Here is a 20837-nt window from a genome sequence, read left to right on the forward strand (position 1 = left end):
CCCCCTTTCTCCCTCAACCTCCCTTCTCCATTCCTCCTCCTTCACCCAACCTCCACCCTCCTCTCTTTCCCTGTACTCCTTTTTTCTCTCCTATTTACCGCTTCCTCAATATGGGGAGTGCAGAACCCCAAGGAAGTCCTAAATACAACGTCCTCTACTTACCACTCATTTCCCTACCCTCTTATACACCGCTTCATTGGCTAACCCTTTCCCTACCCCTCACATTTTCTCCATGTACGTTCCCACTCCCCTTTACGCCACAACCTCCCCCTCAGACTTCCCCTCCCCCGTGCTAAACTCCCTCTGTTTCCCCCAACATTCCCCTATCCCCTTTCCCTTTTCTGTCCACACACCAAAAACCCCCTACGCTTCTTTCCCTGCCTTCCTCCCTCCCCTCCTCCCTACAGTACTTTCCTCATCCTATTCCCAACCCTCCCAGTCCCCTTAGATCTATTCCACTATCCATCATGTCGCATGCCCTTCCTTCTACTGTACCCGCCGCGGTGGCTCAGGGGAAAAGGCGTTTTGCCGCTGAGTCCAAGAAAGCGGGGTCAATTCCCGACCGCGGCCGCCGCTTTTCTGATGGAGGCGAAAAGCGAAAACGCCCGTGTGTTCGAGATTTTGATGCACGTTAAACATCCCCGAGTGGCTAAAATTAATCGGGAACTCTCCACTACGGCGTGTTAAACCTCATAATCAATCAATCATTCCTCCTGTTGTCCAATGCACGTGTGAAGATAGGTTCTTTTCTTCGGACATGAATTTCTCGTGCTTGGACTACTAAGTGTCTGTGCACCAAAAGAAGGTCCCCTGCTACCACCCCAAACTGCAGGATATACTTCATTAAAATTCATCGCCCTGTTTATGGTTCCAGCAGGACGTAGCCTTTCGTGATATGGTAGGCTTCATCCGAATACTCCTCCGCCAGTGTGTTCAATCGTGTTCTGGTAAGGTTGCGCTGTTTTTGACCCGGAAAGGTTTCCTACCGTTGTTGTGTGTTTTTAGTGTAACCTCACCGTTAAATGTATATCTACCGTGCCAGGCAGCACTCCACACCTGCGGGCTATGTACAACGCAATTATAAATGCGTAATTGCTTGAGAATGTGGAAGGGGATCACGTCCAAAGCGATAATCCTTCATGAAACCCAAATACCGCAATTCCTCGATTCTAATCACCCCCTTTTTTCACAATCGCGATGCCCAAAGTCAGGGGGCGCTTAAATTAGAGAAACCTAAATTATCCCCCCGCTCCACTTTTTTTTTCCTGCCGAATCTCGACGAGACGGGAGCAAGGAACAATGTTTATTTGGCAAAGAATAAAAAAATAGGCACATACATCGATCCCACTTATTACGCCGGTCTAACCCTCTATTTAGTCTAACCCTCTACCAGTCGAGTCCGTTGTGCCGCTTAAGCCGCCGCTCTCAGTATTTCCCAAAAGTCGTCTTCTGTTCCGTTGAATCAGTTTGCGATTGGAAATTTCATAAATTACTTGGCTACAACGTCAACTCGGGCCCGCTTCCACGCGTCTGAAATCCACCTGGCGATGGTTACATAAATAAGGGGGTGCTTGAATCCGTATGCAAACTCTTTTTCAATTTTTTTTCTTTGTAAATAGGGGTTGCTTAGAATCTAGGGGTGCTTAGAATCTCAAAAATACGGTAAGTGGCGTGCGGCAAGGGCAGGCTATGCGCGAATGCTATCGCGTGCCAGTGACAAGCTTTCAACTTGCATGGTTTACTTGAATACTCCAGAATAAATCAGGTAATGAAGAGGGGGGGGGGGGGGGGAATCTTGCTTTGTATCTCAATTCGTAGAGCATACGACGTGTTAATCGAATACGTAGCACACGGCGCTATAACCTATGTCATTGAGAGGTGGATGAGTTTATTTTGATTAATGATAGCTTGTATGAAGTAGCCAACGGGCGTTCCAAAATTGTTGAGACGACCTTCCGACCCTGCCAATCAGCAGCGAGGCACCAAAAGCTCAGTACTTGTCTTGAAATTCTTTGCAATACCCACACTTGAAATAAAATTTAATCTCTCTGCATTCATATGACGTAGCTCAAAACTTCGACGTTTGTTTCGTTACTGCATGCTGCTCAAAATTACACTGGCGTGTATCAAGACTGAACCATACATTATTAGGTAATAACAATGAAAAGCTTTTGAACTCAACAAGTTATTAGAGGGCGAAGTTATGTATTTAAAAACGCTTACGGTGAAGTGCAATGGTCTAATTAGTGTCGCATTATGGCGGCGATGGGAGCAATCATAGTTGATTTTACCCAACCGGCACAACTGTTTCCGCTCACTGACTAGCCAGAGTCGCTGTAATTATTAATAATGACTCTGGCTAGTCAGTGAGCGGAAGCGGTTTGTCCGGTTGAATAAAATCAAGACAGACTTATCCGTTTGCAGTTGCGAAACGACAACAGTGAGGATTGCCGTACTGGATTGGAGCAGTCTGTCTTGATTTTTACCCAACCGGCCAAACCGCTTCCGCTCATTGACTAGCCAGAGTCATTATTAATAATTACAGTAACTCTGGCTAGTCAGTGAGCGGAAGCGGTTGTGCCGGTTGGGTAAAATCAACTATGACTGCTCCCATCGCCGCCATAATGCGACACTAATTAGACCATTGCCGTGAAGTGATGCATAAACCGGAAACTGATTATCAGTTTTGCGCACTAGATCACATGGCTGCTATGGGGAACTGCCTCCTACCCGAAAGTTTACAACAGATGGTCTCTTTTTTTTGCCTGCTCAAAGCAGCTCTGAGCAGCTCCAAGCAGCTCCGTATTTTATTTGCCCATATAACATCTATGGCGGGAGCAGTTTTGGGCTGCCTGGAACTGCTCAGAGCTGCTCTGAGCAGGCAAAAAAAAGAGACCTAGAAGTAACTTTGCGACAACTCGTTAGCGAGAGATGTAGAAAACGGAAACATAGTTTACCAAGCATGTTAACCATTAAAAGTTTCGGCTATAATCACTAAACAAATCGGAAGCAGCACTATTTATTGGACGTGCCCACAAAATGCCAAAAAAATCCCGATGTGTCTGTGCCAGAAGGCTAAATGCCGCAGACCGAAAGGAGGCCTTCTAATTCTCGTAAAATGTTGTTTTTGTAATAAGTCAACGCCTTGTATACGCGCTGGGGTCTACCAGCCGCCAGCGCAGGAACTTTTTTTTTTTTTCAGCAAAGCTGGGTATGGCTCACTTTCCAGGTTTCTTCGTGCTGTTACGCGTTTGAAAAACACGTTTAGCATTCAAGCCAACTTCTCGCGATTCCTTTGTAGCTCTTAATCTAACATGGGTATGTTTTAAGTTTGTTCGTTTTCAGGATTTATATATTTTTTTGAAAATCGGGGGAGGGGGGCGGTAAAATCGGGCGCTATTTTACAAACTGATAATCAGACATGAACGGTTTTTTTTTTCAAACATTCGGAAATTCGGTTTTTTTTTTTCGCGTTAAATCGACAGACGTATTATGCAATACACTCAGTTTACTTTATAAGTAGGTATCACTAGCTTCTTAAATAACGTTAATGCATTATAATTGGTGTTTGGTTCAAGTTGCTAATCACGGGGATATCGGGATTTTCTGCAAATACTGTCTGAAATTTGGCGTTTATTTGGAAATGGATCAGCAATGATGACAATAAAGAGTATTGATGACGTCTAAGAAATAAAACATTTTATTCACAAAAAGCTTGTCATCGATTTTTTTACATATCCTTGTTTACGTACATTATCATCTGCATGCGCATCGTGTCGATCTTGAACTTATCTGAGCTATGAGAAAGTTTTTTCGACATCACAGCTTCTATTAAGCACAGCAATGCCAGTGCAGCATTTGTAAGCCTGTGGTAACGGGGGTACAGTCGCGCCAATACCAAATGAGTTCGAGAGCTGTGTTTGTGGAGCTTGCTTTCAGCAAGTACTCGTTGAGAACGGCGGACCGTTAGACCACGATTGTGGATATCGCTGTTTTGAGAAGGTCCATTCGGGGAGAAATCGGTTTTAACGTGATTCTCCTGAAACGTATTCGGGGTGCAAAAGTGGGGGGGCGAAAACCGGGTTTTGACCCGAAAACGAACAACCCTAGGTATATTCCGAGAAACGTACTGCAATTGGCAGCTCAGATTACTCTATTATTACATTGAGCTTCATTTATTGGTCATAACTTACTCACTGTTGAGTTGCAAACAATCAGAAAATGTCTGAAACCCGTGTTTTATCAAAACTGTTTTGAAACTAATTAAATGACACTGAACTGTTCAAACAACTACATAGCCACGGGAAGTTCAATCTCGGCAGGGATAGAACTTCCCATGTTCTATCCCTAAAGCCGCTGCTTATGCTTTTAAGCATGAAGCGACCGCTTTTAAGTCATTCCAACCGCATCACAAAGCGGTTGTGAGACGGGCAGTCTCATTTTTGTCTGCTAAGACAAAACTATAGTCCTCTAAGGATTCATTAAGTTAATTCATAGGTATATCAGATCCCAAATTAAAAACATTCGCGTTCTGTTTCTTGCGCCCGTTAGGACGACGCCCCGGTCAATATGCTGGCAAATAAGGTAGTGTCGAATCAAAATTCGAAGCGCATTTGTAATATGTTTTGTAACGGTATTTTGTAATTTCTAAATATATTTTATAATTGGTATTTTAACAGCTTTACTGTCACATCATGCATTTAGGGCTGAGTGTCCATGTTTATTTTATTTTCTGCAGCTAGCACGCGACGTTTCGCCTGTAAAGGGTACTTTGCCGCAGTAAGAGCCTTGATGTGAAGAAGCAAACGTTACAAAACAAGTGCAGCGTGTGGGTATGTTTGATTCGTAATGTTGCGGATTAACAGCAATAAAATGGACGTTTAAACCAAGAAATCACAGACAATTGCTGGATAGACAAGATTCACAAGACGTAACGTGAAGAAAAAAGAAATATTCGTCGCCAATTTCGGGCGCTAGTTGAGAAACCATATACTGCTGCAGATTTAATAACTTTTTTAAGAACAGAAACAACTCACTGCGCCTATATTTTTTGTACGCAATAAGCACTGCAGTGATGCCCGGACTGAGGCACATAGAGAGGTAAACTTAACGCACCGAGAAAAACGACTCCTCCGCCTCCAGCCATACACTTTCTCCCAACACTCGACTGGCAGCCGATTCCCATGTTGAAAACACCGCAATGAATTTAAAGCTCAGTTTAGCTGTATTCAAATTGTTTTACCCCCCGAATCATCACTTCCCAATGCTTGCTTTATAACAACAGCTGCCCCCTTAACTGCTGTCACAATCGACTCGCACGGACGTCTTTAAGACGCCTCATTCATTCCTGCTCTACGCAGCCGTAAAAAATCGAAACTCCGAGAGTCCCGGGTTTCGGGTACCCATATTTCTCCTCGAACATTCCAACGAGCGCCAAACAGCGCTGGCGAAACCAAGTCAGAGCGCTGAAGGACATTAGACAATCTCAGAACACCACACACCTGGTTCAAGCAAACCGAGTCGTCTGCAAGGCGGAGAGATTCGTGGGAGCGGCCATCTTGATGGGATCACCGGATCTGCGGAGCGCCATTGGTTGCAACGGGCTTGTCGTGCGCGCAAGAAAGTAGGTCGCCCTGGGAACGTGGTTTAAATTGGTCGGACGCACGTCTCATTAGGTAAAGTCTTTACGTCAGTCGTGGTTAACGTTCATATCACGATTTCGTGCGTCTGCCCAATTGTGGTTACACCTTTGGACACGAAATGTGGTGCGGCTACGGCGGAGTAACACCTTGTGCGTGAAGCGCAAATCGATCCGAGGTTTCGCTGCGAATGGGCGTTGTGTTGACGCTTGCCTCACTTCAAAAAAAAAAAGACAGAGCGTAAGAAAAGCTGGAGCGCCGGGTGCGGGAAGTACGCTGTGGCGCTCCTAAGAGTGTGTTCTTATATTACCCCGCGCCAGTTTATTTAGTGTTGTAGTTTACATAGCGGCGTTCGCTAAGGCAGCACACAACAAAATTCCAGATAGTGACTTGCGTGAGCTTTCAGTTCATTCTGCACGAATTCTGTTACTGGTAACAGATGCAACAAAATTAAAAGACTGTGAAAACTATCAGCTCGCTGTTTCCGGGATGAATGGCAGAGACCAAGGCATGGCTATAGTCCTAAGCAATCTTTACGGTGGAAAGCGCTAGGACCGAGAAGGTAAAATAAGATTGAAAATGTTTCGCAATAAACCCCAATACCACGTGAAATATATTTTATTTACCCGATCTACGCGTCGCAGCAACTGTAATCCCAACTGTAATAACTGTTAACATTTTTTTGCAGGAATGCGTTTGTGAAAACACTGTACTTTTTCCTAGTGCGCTTATTTCTTTTTGTTTGTTTTTGCTCCGTGTTTTTTTTTTTTTTTTTTCACGCGGCATATGAGAAGAGGTCTATTCTCCTCACTTTTGGTGAATATTTCCTGATGCCAACTTGTTTCTTTTGAGCACGTGTCTCGCCGCTGCAATGTGAGAAATGTGATCAGTTACGTATGCAAAGGTTATCTGACCGGTATTAAGGCCTTCTAAAATTTTGATAGTCGACGCCCTGCTCCTGCTTTTTATGGTACGTCGCGTACGAACAAAAGCTTACACCCTTCCAGCGTACCGTTTTTTGGAGCCCTCGAGTCTCAACGCCTGCCCCGCGCCTAGGGGCCTAGGAAGAACGAATGAAGCGCCTCAGTCAAATTGATCGCGGAGTGGTGCAACCCTGAAATTGCGACAGACCGCCTCGGGTTAGCTCATTGCACGGGACGCCAAAAGCATGTGTTGTCGTTTTCTGTTGTATAGTTCAATTCTCGCCAGTACCACGCCTTACTGCTTACCCAATACCAGGTCTGAAACCAGGCCTGAAGCCACTGCTTACGTGCCTTGAAGGCGAAAGCGTGGCGTTCCATGGGGACGCGTACATTTTGTAACACTTCTACTCGTCCACAACCTAGTAGTCATCCATTCGATTCTATTCCATTCCAACCATCGACACAGAAATCACGCTATTTTACCATCCTAAATCCAGTTCATTTTATACCACCTTAACCGAACCCCACTAATCATTACTATCAATCAATAAGTAATTATTAATTAACTCTGGTAATCATTAATCTATTTTATACACGGCTGCCATACTATACTTCACTCGTGACCTTCCATAGGTAACGTGGGTTTTCGCGCCATTTGTGTGGACGCCTGGGTCATTAAAGGTCACCTTCCAATGAGACATACTAGGTTCGAAAAATAGAGCGCGACTTAGAGAACGACACAAGGGAGAACGACGGGACAAGCGCTCATATTAGTCTTTCGCCTTAATGATTGGCGGGCTGGCTCGTTCTCCTCGTTAAAATAGTCGCAGAAGAAAACGGCTTGCGACTTCAACTCAGCAAAGGAAATTGACGCGTCATGCTATGAGGGGAAGAGGGGTGAACCAAATGGCTGTCTGCAGTAATACGAGTGCTATGATAAAAGCCCGAAAGAAAACCGCGATCTTTTTAAACACGATAGTCTTAGTTGGGCTACTTAAACCCAAAAATTATGGTCTGTCTGTCTGTCTGTCTGTCTGTCTGTCTGTCTGTCTGTCTGTCTGTCTGTCTGTCTGTCCGTCCGTCCGTCCGTTCTTCTGTCTGTCTGTCCATTCGTCCATCCGTCCGTCCATCTGTCTGTCTGTCTGTTTGTCCGTCCGTTCGTCCTTATGTCTGTCTGTCCATCCGTCCATCCATCCGTTCATCCATCTGCCTGTCTGTCTGTCCGTCCGTCCGTCCTTCTGTCTGTCTGTCCATCCATCCATCCATCCGTCCGTCCGTCCGTCCATTTGTCTGTCTGTCTGTCTGTCTGTCTGTATGTCTGTCTGTCCGTCCGTTCGTCCTTCTGTCTGTCTGTCCATCCGTCCATCCGTCCGTCCATCCGTCCGTCCATCTGTCTGTCGGTCTGTCTGTCCATCCGTCCATCCGTCCGTACGTCCGTCCATCTGTCTGTCTGTCTGTCTGTCTGTCTGTCCGTCCCTCGACTCAGGCTTCCGGCCAAACGCTCAAAAAATAGTTTAACAAGAGGCTTACATAGGCAAAACATTCCCGAACCACTAAATCTAGAAACATACTTCATACTTGTCAAAATTATTGAGCAAAAAGAAAACATTGCGGATATTTGAGGCAGAACATCAATCCACAAGTGGTACTCGAAGTGTTCTTCTAATTTAAAATCAATGTGTTCGATATTTGCGATGAAAAATGAAGGATACGCTTTACCCGAAAATACAAAAAGAGCTCGTGGAACTCGCGGCGGTGTTTCAAATTCAACAGTAAAGAAAGGCTCCGGTAGATCACTCAAGGCATGGAACGCTGGAAAATTAAATTGATTTTAGCGAACCTCCTCGGTGTTTATTTTTGGAAGAATTAAAAGGGAAGAGAGGAGCGTTAGAGGTGGGCGGGGCAGAGAAGACATGTCACGTGGGTGCTTTGTGCAGCGAAGCGTTTGGAATTACGCCGCCGTGCTCTCCATCCGATGCGCACGCTTACGTGCGCTCGGCTGGGCTGAGTTGTCTGGTAAGGCTCGACGGCGTAACTAAAAGCTTGAACAGCTCTGTTGAAATCATGCACCCGTCCGTCTCACGACGGCTATTGTCGAACGCGCAGCTTTCTCCGGCGGGATTCCTCGGTTGGCGTCTGACTCTGAACTTTGACTCTCAGACGGTTTGGACTTTGGCGCGTTGAGCTTTCACTTTTACTCGCACGCAGTTTGAACTTTCGATCGCAGGTTCTTTGACTTTGACCCTTCTCCATTTCGTTGGTTGGTTGGTTGCCTCATACCATGGCACATACCCACGAAGGGGATTGGCAAAGAAGCTTTGTACCTAATCAGCATGTGACCTATGTTTTTTAGATCTCAAAATTTAGAGAAAAAAATACAGAACAGATTTTTTTTAATATGTATAATATGAAAATAGAGTCAGGAAGAAAAACTAAATAAATGTGAAATGCTAGCAGGAAAACCGGCCTGTCGCCGCAACATAAGAGTGAAGGGCGGACACAACATACCTGTGGCAGACTCCTAGGGCGGAAGCGCCTAGTGAGAGCACCTCGGAAGTAGATAGCGGAAGGTGGAGGCGTGTAAAGGTTGACTCTAGATGCGTGCGTCGCATTGGAGAGAAGCTGCGGCTGATTTCGCAATAAGAAAACTTCGCGTGCAACCATCGTCGTCGTTAGACGGAGGGTCACATGATGTCGGACTGAGTAATTTATTTATTGCTACATGAAGGCTCATCATTTACCAAGATTTAAAAACGTTTGGCAATCGCACACTTCGAGTATGTGCTACACAGGGGGTATGCATCCCCTTTTAGAAGAACCGCAGCGACTCTCGGGTATGCACTCCGTGGGCCTAACGTTTAGTTTTGGAGTCTGCGGCGGAGATCGGTACTTGCTGCTTGGCTTACAGTCGGTTTACGAGCTCATTTTCGCCCATCTCGCCAATCAGAAACAAAGGCTGAACCATACAAAAGCGGGTAGACGCATCTTGCAGAAAATCGGCTAGAGGGCGACGACATCTGAGGACAGAGACCAGCTGCCAGATGAATGGCTGGAAGCCATCAAAGCCAAGCCCATCCCCAAGAACATGAACCCAGCGATACACCACGGCGGCAGGCGGGAGGCAAGAGCCCGTGCTCTCAACAGGGTTCTGGCAAAAGAAGAAGGGGCTATCTTCACGGACGCCTCCATGAATGACGGTACGAACCGGTCAACAGCAACGGTGACAACCGCGAAAGAGCTGCTGCCGTGTGCATCCACTGTAGTTAAGAACATTGAAGAGGAAGAGGAGCTGGCGATTGCTCTGGCCCTTACTCTGCCGGACAAGACCAAGGTGGTCACGGATTCCCAGCAAGCCTACAGAAGCTTCCAGTGCGGCTGGGTGTCCCGGTTGGCCCTCCGAGTGCTCAAGGAGAAAAAACCTCCGAAGGAAACAGTAGAACTAGTGTGGGTACCAGTCCATTCTGCGGTGGAGGGTAACGAGTTTGCCCACCAGCAGGCCCGAGCACTGACTTACCGGGCCACGTTCGCAGTAGAGGCAAAAAACCAACATTTGCTTACCTACAGGGAAATAACCACTTATCACAGGCACGACAGGAGGACGCTCCCAGCACCACACGCAGCACTCACGAAGGAACAGCGAAATATATATACCGGCAAATCCAGCCAGAGTCCTTTCCGCACCCCCACCCCTACTCAACCGCATGTTCCCAAAGCAATTTGAAGAAGCTTGCCCAATTTGTACAAACAGGCACTCTCCTGCACATGATAGGAGAGTATACGTTTAGCCCGAAGTACCCGCCCCCCTTACCTGAGCCTCGCCCCACCGACTCCACCCTACCCTTTACCGAGAGATGGAGGATCTTGCTGACCAGCCCCGCCCTAGAGAATCAGCTACGGCTGGTCACCAGGGCCAGGCGGCGAGAGCAGCATATGGATTCCCGTGGACAGGGAACCACCTCCGTCCAGTGTGGAGTTCGCAATGAACGCCTCTCAGTACGACACCTTTACTGGGAATGCCGTCTGCCAGACCTACCACCACACCTGCGTTTCCGCATCGCTTCCTGGGAGGTCTGGTTGAACCCGGGTCCTGGCGTAGTTGTCAAATCGACGCAAGAACTTCTGGCGGCCCACTGCCTTCGTGTTAGTGCGAACCTCTGGGAGTTCTACGGACCAGCCGTCTCCTAATGCAGAGACTGTGGCACGACGGCCCGGACTAGGGCTGTTTAGACAATAAAGTTTTCTCTCTCTCTCTCTCTCTCTCTCTCTCTCTCTTAAATAAAGTTTCTTCTTTCTCTCTCCTGTGAGTACCTTTTCGAATGAGCGCCGGTCCAAGGAATCGGACCCCAACGTCACATTTTGAGGCCTGACACCTTCAGCCTCAAAATGCGACGTTACAGCTAACGTACTGCGACTAACAGCATTAAAACATTCCGAGAAACGTTGTTCTCATAGTACGTCGAGTTGTGGGTAACGGCTGTCGACGTCCACCTCAGAACATCACGTTAGGCCTATACGCGTCGCCCCGCCTCACGCCTGCATCACCTCCTATCATCATCATCATCATCATCATAATCGTCATGTGCCGGAATGGCGCAATGGAATAGACGTCGGCTCTGTAACGCTAGGGACCCAGGTTCGATTCCGACCACGGGAAGCGTTTTATTGTTTCTTCACATCACCCACGATCATCATCGTCAGAGGAAGTTGGCTTTCCTAGAGCGCGTTTTGTTTGGACTACAGATGACATCAGTGAGAAGCTAAAAGATTCGCCTTAATTACACATTTCGTAACTCCAAGGGAGAATGCAGCACGGTAGGCTCAGCATCAGGGCTGTACCAAAATGTCAGTCAAATCCTAAAATGATGATGTTACACAAAGCACCAGATCCACGTCCCCCTGGCGTCTATCTAGATAGCAGCTATCAGTTTGATTGATAGAGTTTCTCAATAGTGAGAAACACTGAGGCGTGGGGACTCAAAATATAAGTGGAAATCACTGTTGGGGTGCCTTGACAAATACTCGTGGCTGAACTATGTGCGTTGCGTGAACGTTCACTTTGCCATGTTTGCGTAACGTTTTGACGATAACTGAGCGCCACGGGCTGTTCTTGTTCGTGCTGTGTTCGTATCCAGGCTTATTTGCGCGAGATCATTATTGATTTTGATTGATTGTGGGGTTTAACGCGCCGACGCCACACAGACGATGAGGCGCGCCGTAGTGGAGGGATCCGGAATAATTTTGAAGCGTGTGCCGTGTACTCGAACACACGGGCGCTTTCGCTTTTCGCGTCCATCAGAAAAGCGGCCACCGCGACCAGAAATCGAACCCTTGTCCTTGGGCTCAGCAGCACAACTTCGTATCCACAGAGCCGCCGCGGCGGGTGCGAGATTATTATTCGTATGGTTTCTCCTGCTACCGCTGCTGCTTCAATCCAGCAATCTAATCCGAAACACGTTCTACTCGCCCGTCATCGCCAACAGCCTCCCGTTCGCTTCAGCCGGTACTTCCACCTCTAAAGGCGGCATGTATTCCACGTGCGGCAGTGGCCTACCGGCACTCTTGTGCCGGTAGGCCACAGTGGTCTGACCTGACAGCACCGTGGCCACATGTGCGGCAGTGGTCCGACGCTGCGTCGCCCTTTCTCAAAACCCTCCAGCAGCACCACTTTTTCCCTTTCCCGGCGCGCGTTCCTGTTTTTTGTTCCTCCCGATTTTCTGTTCCTCCCAACGCGCGCGCTTTGAGGCTTTCACCTTAAAAACCAGCAAGAGGATGAACGCGATACAGCCGCCCACGTGCCCCGCTCAAAGTCGAAGAGCCCGCCTCCCCATCGACCTGTCTAGAAAAGACCACATGAACATCTGAAGGACTAAGGCTTCAAGACAAGAGCCCATTCACGGCGAGCAGGCAGCCGCGTGGGGACCACAGGGCGGCAGTGAAGCGGCTGGTGTAGCGCAAAAAGCCCTTCCAGCCGGGGTAGAGGGAATTCAAGCGAAGATGGCGCTCTGGTGCGATTTGCTATGTTTGGGTTTAGGTATATTGGGGGTTTGATGTGCTTTGTTGACGCTTTCACTACATCACCGACCAAGGACACACACGGTTGGTGGGTAGTGACGATGACATCTCTAGTGCGCCGCACAGGTGACCGCCTAGGGGCGGAATGTCAGGAGAGGGGGGACAAACACCGCGCGCGGGGAGGAGTATACACGACTCGAAGAAGAGGCGGCAGAGGAGAGTATGAAGTGGGGCTGCAATTACACTCCCTCCGTAGATGGCCGTGCTTCACTGCGCAACTCGCAATGTGGGGAACCCTGCCCACAAAAACGAAGCCTACATCGATCCCTTGAAAGTCGGCTTTCCTTCTATACAAAGGGGCATTGCGGGAAGTACTTTTTTTTTCCTGGGACCTGTTTTTATTTTTTACTGGATTTTTTTTTTTCATATGCTGAAAATTGTTGACCTACGTTCAGTCTGTCGCTGGAGATGATCTGCTCGATCCTATCCTTTGACAGCTTCGCTGTAGAAGGAACGGTGGAAGATAGGGCACAAAATGAGCAGCTCAGGGCCTCGCAAATGGTCTGGTTGCCACGCCCGTCACCAGCCGTGCCGGGTAGCTTTCAGGGGCGTTTGCAACCTACTTTTAAAACAAAGGCTGCCGCATGCTGTTTAACGCTGACCTGCAAAATGTGTGTAGTTATTGAATGGCATTACTCCCAACAGTTTCACTGAGGTAATTTCACTACTTCGCATTACCCGGCGCATGGCGTTCTTGTGCGTCTTTGCAGGGACCGAGCAATCGTATTAGGAAGCCTTCTCGCAGACACTCCTGGAATGGAATGAATGCTGGCCAGCACTCCACAGAACCTAATGCTTAGATACACGTGGAAGTTAAAATTTGTGATGCCACACGCAGACTGCTGCACTGCCAACTGCTTTAATACCTGCACCAATTTCCCACAAAAGCACAGTTTTTCCTATTTTAAACATGGCTACACTTCTACAACCAACGAGCCCAATGGATGCATCACGTTAAATTAGAAGTTACGTATATACTCGTTCAAGTCAGCCCATACTAGGACACACGTGCAGACCCTTACGTGTGTCCGTATGTTTTTTTTGGGTGGGTCAGCACCATTAGGACCGAACCGAGGCCTTTGAAGTGTACAAGATTATAGTGTCAATTCTGTTGCTGCTGAACCATCGGTGGATTCAAGGTCTGCCTTATGCAGCTACAATTTTTCGTAGCACGTTCTTTCTTTACAAAGCAAGTCTCTGCTGGTTTACAAGTATAGGGGACACACAATTGAAGTAGTGACCAGCAACAGTTCATTTTTTTGGCCAGTTGGGCGAGACGGGCTCTTGAATGCAGCAGTGGCACTGACATTCAGAACCAGACTGCTCTAAACGGAAACAAAAATGGTTACAAACGCAAACTGCAACAGCGTACGATTTCCTCACGCTAGCTGGAAGAAGGCACCGGCCTTCCACAATGGTTTTCTGCGCACCGTCCCGACTAAACCCAGCCAAAAAAGCCGTTCCACTCAATGTGAAAGCTGTCGTAAGTGCAAAGCAGCGATTCGCCATAATTTGCTGCAGCACCGTTATCCGCTCCGTTACCACCCATCACACTCTTCACCGCCCTGTCTCACTCCTCTTGATGAATATGCAATTCAAATTTTCCCGCCCTCACACTGCTCGCGCAACCCCTGCCTAAAACAGCGCCAGGGGAGTTCTGTTCTTTTTGCACTTGCTTTAATTTCGTATGCTGGAGCTGTTTTGCGTATTTTCGAACGCGTCAATTTTATCTTGCGTGGCTGAAGCCTTTCTGGGTCATTTCGAACGCGCCATTCTTTTCTTGCACGGCTGGATCCTTTCTGCGTCATTTCGAACGTACCATTTTTTTCTTGTGCAGCCGCTTTTTTTGCTTACTTTCATAAAAACCAACCCAACGAGCATTTCTAACTAAATGAACGCGGGGGCTGCCTGTTATATACACAGATTTTGCCTGAAATGTACCTGCAGTTTTCTTTGCAATAAACAACGGGGAGATGTATGACAAGCACCAGCGGTTCACGAGGTTCGAGCGGTGATGGCTATTTTAAACCGCGTGGTTTTTGAAGCCTCAGCGTGACCGCCCGACGACGGTACAGAAGGCTGTACTTGTGTTTGTTATATCACTGCGCCACCTTATTCCGGTGTTTGCTTGACATCAACCATTAGCAAGCTACAAAGACAAGGCAAACCCATAAAGTGCTCTGTCTACACTCAAAAAGGAAAACCAACACCCCTCTTCCACAAGCAGTTCATGGCACACTCAAGTATAAATATAAACTTTATTTCTTTTCAAAAAGAGACGTAACAGTTGACTAGTACACGCACTCAATAGAGTGCTGCGGACTGATTGCCGTACGCAATGTACATATTGCCCTTTTCCCAGCGCCAACTTTGAAGCACCGAAAGTAAAGTCGTCCAACGAGGACACTTGACCGGCACACACTACAGTTGAGAGGCGTAAAAAGTCTACGCATATGACGACGACAACGTCGAAACTATGTGGTTTTCTTGCAAGCGAGGCAAACGATTAAATTTCTTGTGAACAGGCCTGCGGGAGAGAGACACGCGCAAAGCTGTAATACTATGCCCAATTCAAAAAGCCACTGCGCTGAAACCTTCATTGTGGCTATGTCAATTTCGGAACAAGTCGTTTCGCATTCCCATTTCTGTGCACACAGTGTAGCTGGATACAACAGGGGGTAAATGATACAATTGAAATGTCATGCTCTATGCGTTTCAGACAACCTAGCACACAGCACTGATAATGCGGCTTTACTTGGTCCAGAGAATTTTGTGCAACACTAACAGACTTTACTTGGTCCAAAGACTTTTGTGCGACAGTAACAGTGGTTGGCCGTCTTGGGTGTAAGTAGATTGCTGGCGATCACAAAATGTAGTGCGTAGGAGGAGCCAAGCACACGGTAAGGCCACCGCAAACTAACACACGGGTTAAAATAGGCTTTTTACAAAATAACCAGTAACTAGAAATATTCGTATAAACATAACGTCAGTTACAGTTTGTGTTCTTTGAGGACACAGAGCTACTGATGAAGAGGCTGCCTTATTAAAAGATGCAACAAAATTCAAAAAAACACAGAGACCCACTAAAATGTACAGTAGTAAAACCTTATTTCACCAAAAATTTTAAGTTGAACAGGCTTTAAAACATCTATGGAGCTTTAACAACAAACCAAACTTCAACTTCTTTTTAAAAAGGTAATATGTTCGGTTGATAACTCCTAACGGCATGAAATTGCATGAGAATGGGTACACAGATTGCTTTTCCCAGCAGGAACATCATTTTCGCCAACTGGATACATTACGCTAAGCACATAAGATCACGTACATCTAAAAATAACCGGCAATATTTTACAGGCCTTGAAGGCTAACATGCTACAGAAAACAAAAACTAAAAGATGTATATACTAGGTGCTTTTGTCCCCTTCTTACGCGCCAAACAAAGTGCTAAAAAACAAAGTGTCCGTTTTATCGCAACTGCACATGGGCTGATAACAATTTATATAAAAAGCATCGTAAGTCCATCAAAAGCATTGTTTAAACCTAGATTAACATCAAAACTATACACTTCACTCCATTACTGCCTTTACATGTGCGCCATTGCTGCAACAAATCTAAAACAAGATTGTAGCATCGTGAAAAAATACTATGTACATAATTACAATAGAACAAGCATAATCTTGAAATAAGGTCTCAAAAAAAGGGGTAAATACGCACACAACAGCAATGAACATCGTTCAACACTGTGGTCCCTCGCAAGGCATGCTTTCGTAAATGGAAATGTTCAGATGAAGGCACATGCGTTCTTACAACAGGACCTACAGAAAGTTGCCCCTGATGGAAAGAGAAATAACGCAAAACCACATTCTTTCTAAAGCCAACTTTCTCGGAACGCCAGTGCGTGATTAGAGTTGAAAAAAAAAAAAAAAAAAAAAACAGTTTTTGAGACACAGCCACAGCATTCGTGAAAGCATCCAAGACTGAATATGAGCTTTGCAGGCCGTAAAGTACAAGGCATAAATGTTGAACATGTTTCACATGATACCGAGACATTTAGCTACGAAGATAGAGGCACCAATGAAGAAGTGAGCTCGCGTGACCCGCAAAAAACAGATTCCAAAAACTCGCAAGGCACACTTTTTGAGCGGCTACTGCTTCTGAGAAACAGCGAGCCGCAAAAAACTTGGTCCCACGTGCTTTGAAAGAGAAATGAACAAGCCCTTTTCTTCCCAACCCCCAGACACCAAGTCTACCCGGCGAGTCTGAGACACATCGTCACTCGAGGAAACGATGGGAAGAAAGCTAGCATAGCTTCGGGCAGTGATTATGATTCGGTGCTGGGAGGTTCGGGGTGACTGTCCGGATCACCCCAGGCTCCTGGGTGGTGACCGGACGTGGAACCGTTGCTGAGTGAGTCAGGTGCACCCTTCCACTGAGACATGGATGCTAGGTTGTCGCAATTCAAAAAAAAAAAAAAAAAAAAAGAAGGTGGGGGAGGAGGAGGAAAAAAAACAAAGCTCTGTAAGCTACACTGTACGTGGCTAGACAATCAACTATACTCTGGTACAAGTTGTGAATGACAATAGCTCAAGTAGTGCATCACTCCATCGAAGCGACGGACCCAGATGACAGCGCAAGTGCCCATATTGGAAAGAGATTTCGCTTAATGTCTTGTATTATCTGCTTTTTCTCGCGTAGTTTGTCGTTGCCGCAGCAGATTACAAGCAGATTAGGTCTAAGAAATCACGGAAAGAGCTCGTGTTCCATTCAACGTATTCTCCGTAATGCACTCCTTGCGCTGGATGAGGCACGGGCAACTTCCGTTATCCAGTTGTGTACGAGCATAGCAGTACGTGTCGACTAGTAACAGTACGCATCGACTAATACCCGATCTTTCCACTTCAGGGGTAAAAGTAGCCTCCCAACCACTGCATCAGCTAAATGCGAAAAGGTCTACCAATTTACAGGTTATGCCATGCTCGTTTTGTGCCGGAAAAAGAAGCCTTAAGCTGAGCATAATCTTCTTTTTAATACCAGCCAATGTTCAACATTTGAAAAACCGCGAGCTTTGGGTTCTGTATTGACGTTCACAAGGTATTCACGTTATCTTGTGAGTAAAAAAAAATCCACATTTGCCTCAAAAGCAAAAACGACTATAATCATACAGGCTTACTAAAAAGTGCCCTTGGCATGTCGCTTGACTTGATTCTGTTTTAAGCGATACGGACAATACTTTTTACTTTTCCCAAGCTAACCATCATTTCTGAAAGGCGGGGTGATGCAGAGGGACCTGACATCGCTTGTCATATTCCAAGTTTGCCTTACTAACCTCTAAATGCACATAATATTGGCACAGTCAAATGCAGGTCAGTAAACTTACCTGGTATCCTGAACATGCCATGCAAACATTTAAGCTAGTATGAGCTAGTGCAATTCAAGCATGCAAATTTATGCTCCGCTCGCAGCGAAGTATTTTGCCGATACCAAATGCCGGTTGTTTAAAGCCCAGAAGTGCATATTGAAACGTTGCAAAATCTTGCAGACACATGCAAGACCAGGACACCAAGTACATAAATGTTTCCCTATACGTTTTATCTATTCCCAAAATATGAAAAATAGAAAAAAAAAATAGTGCTCAAGCACCCTTACAAATCTAGTTTGTAGACTGATTTTATGTTCAACTTGACTTAAAAAAGAAATTTTGGAACTGATAAACAACGCCACGTTCACAACAAACGCCTCGCCACATGCTCCCCCATGCACAACCCACAAAATAAATAAATGAATTAATTCATTATATATTAATTAATAATCCATTTAAATAAATAAATAAACAAATAAGTAAAATTAAATAAAGAACCAAACAAACAAAAAAGCATGCTAGCAGGCCGCAGGCTTTCACAACACCGTCCACTACAACGGTGCTTTCTGAAAAAGCAAAGGCAGTTCATCTTACACTCCCAGTGCGTTGCATTGCTCTGTGCAGGGCGCCACAGCGAACTCTCGTCAAGACTTCACCACAACTGGCGAAGCCTTGCGGGGCGCCAGCCCATTTCTATCATCCCCATCATCATCATCATCGTCAGAGCAAGAGGAGGAGTCTCCATCATTCCCAGATGCGCTTCTCGCCATCGGCATGGCCCCCGCATTGCAGCAGCCGCCACACGAAGCTGAAAGCACACGCGCACAAGCACACACACACCAGCCACAGGGTGCTCAAGCAAAGGTGTCGCAGAAAAAGGTGTAGCAAAAAAAGGTGTCGGGTGAATGAATGAAGGAGGGTGTAATAGAAACGTGAGGATGATTTAGGCAAGAAGGATGATTTAGGCAATCATTTAGGCAAGAAGCGATGCAGTACTGTAGCAGCACCATCTAACCCGACGCCAGTTCAACAAAAGGGATTGAATGATTGATTGATTGATTGTAGGGTTTAACACACCGATGCAACACTGGTGATGAGGCGCGCCATAGTGGAGGTCTCCGGATTAATTTTGACCACCTGGCGATAACAAAAGTGAGTGCAAAAGTGCTACTCTCAGCTGGCAACGTTAACTGCTGCAACACCCTCACATGTCTCCACGGCTGAGATTTTTCAGATTGGGAGCACAACAACACAAGCTAGTGAATAAACAGGGTTGACGTCAACCCCGAACTAGATGAACTTGAAAATTATTGACACTAGGATAGCATCGCAAGTCAGTACGACGCTACTGCCACAATCCTTGCTGCAACAGGTACAGTCCTTGTCAAAATTTTCTGGGCCAAGACTGAAATGCACAGGCCGCAAAAAATTGAATATACAAGCTCACGTCTTGAGCAGGCTGAAACGTTTTATGCCGGTAAACTAGAGAAAACACCTTTCTTTCTTGCTGTCATAAAATAATTTCGTCGAAGTTAAAGGTTAACCTTATTCTTTGAATTCTTTACCGTCCAGAAGGCTTAGGTTTGGCCTACAAAATTTTGACAAAGACTGTACTTGGATGTTCAAAACAAACTTCTTCAAATTTCTGCGGGTTTTATGTGCCGAAGCTAGACCTGGGCTACGAAGCATGCCGTAGTGGAGGGCTATGGATTAATTTAAACCTCTTGGGGACCTTTAACGTGCACCGAAATCTCGACACCCGTGAATTTTTCACTTTTCGCCACCATCTGAAAAGCGGCCGCCGTGGCAAACCCGCGTCCTTGGGCTCAGCACCAGGACACCTTAGACAATCAGCCACTGAGGCATGTTCTTGGATGTTCACTCCCATTCTCAGCTTGACAGATGAACTACGACTTCACGCTGCCACTGAAGGTTACTGAATTGGCTACACAATTTCGTCACAAATGAGAACTTGGAAAAAAAAAAAAAAGAAAGAAAGAAACTCTCTTGAGTGTCTAAGTTTTTCAAAGGGGGCTGGTATGTCTGACGCAGCGTTCTATAGCCTGGCCTACCCAAGCTGTGCTTTACACCTAGTACATTGGGGCTAGGAAACAACCTACAACCGGCTTGAAATCCGGCTAAATCCGCTACTGTCGTCACGCGGCAGCAACCCATAAAATACTGCGCCAAACATCATCGCCTGCCACGATCAATCAAACTCACTGCAAAATCCCAGCCCCCTGTCCCAAGAGTGATTATGCACAAATTAAAAAAGCACCCTGCAGCCTGAAGCATAGTGAATCCAATTAAAAATCACCATTTTCCTTTTGCACGAAAAAGCAGAAGCTTTGCGGCACATTCAAACAAGCCAAAGTTGCAGAGGTTTCACAGCACCGCCGGGTAAAGAGGCTAAAAAGGGCCACTCCAGTTAGAGCGTAAACTAAGCGAGGCCAGTAAGTGCACTCAGCAGGGAAAGCATAAGCAAGAGGCACCCGACAGGGTGAGAGTACTACTCACCAGAGATGAGAGCGTCCAGTTCCTTGTCAGATTTGCAATGGTGGAAGTCTGCCGGAGCCGCACCCTTCAAAGAATCCGCCACGGATGGCTGCAGACAAGAAGGAGATCGCCGTTCAAACACAACAGCTCAGACTTTGTGAAAGCACAGCAATGATACTAAAGACTGCATAGCTGCCAGGTTTGCCAGGATGGCTTTAGGTAGATCTAATTGGGGGAGGTGGGAGGGTGGAATCAGTAGGAAAAAAAAAAATGGAATGTTCTACACGCATTTTTAATTTAGTCGCAACAGAGCAGGAACCGAACAGAGTCTTCGAAACTACTAGCAAC

General features: G+C 46.4%; 1 protein-coding gene across 9 annotated transcripts in view; it reads right to left on the reverse strand.

Annotated features, from left to right (window-relative positions):
- Window positions 1–14878: 14878 nt before the first annotated feature.
- LOC144138577 (sodium-independent sulfate anion transporter-like) overlaps window positions 14879–20837 on the reverse strand; it is a 174103-nt gene continuing 168144 nt past the window's right edge. For 8 of the 9 annotated variants that reach the window (XM_077670934.1, XM_077670928.1, XM_077670931.1 and 5 more), the window contains exons 18-20: window positions 20511–20598; window positions 18588–18801; window positions 16861–17077 (exon numbers count right to left, since the gene is read on the reverse strand). In XM_077670934.1, the coding sequence (XP_077527060.1) occupies window positions 18638–18801; window positions 20511–20598 (252 nt within the window). In that variant the 3' untranslated portion in view covers window positions 16861–17077; window positions 18588–18637. Of the gene's footprint in view, window positions 17078–18587; window positions 18802–20510; window positions 20599–20837 lie in introns of all 9 variants that reach the window. The other variant, XM_077670929.1, reaches the window with a different exon arrangement.

The sequence above is a fragment of the Haemaphysalis longicornis genome, unplaced genomic scaffold, assembly GCF_048455015.1.
Source record: "Haemaphysalis longicornis isolate Haplotype H1 unplaced genomic scaffold, Haemaphysalis longicornis Haplotype H1 scaffold_5, whole genome shotgun sequence".
NCBI lineage: Eukaryota > Metazoa > Arthropoda > Arachnida > Ixodida > Ixodidae > Haemaphysalis > Haemaphysalis longicornis.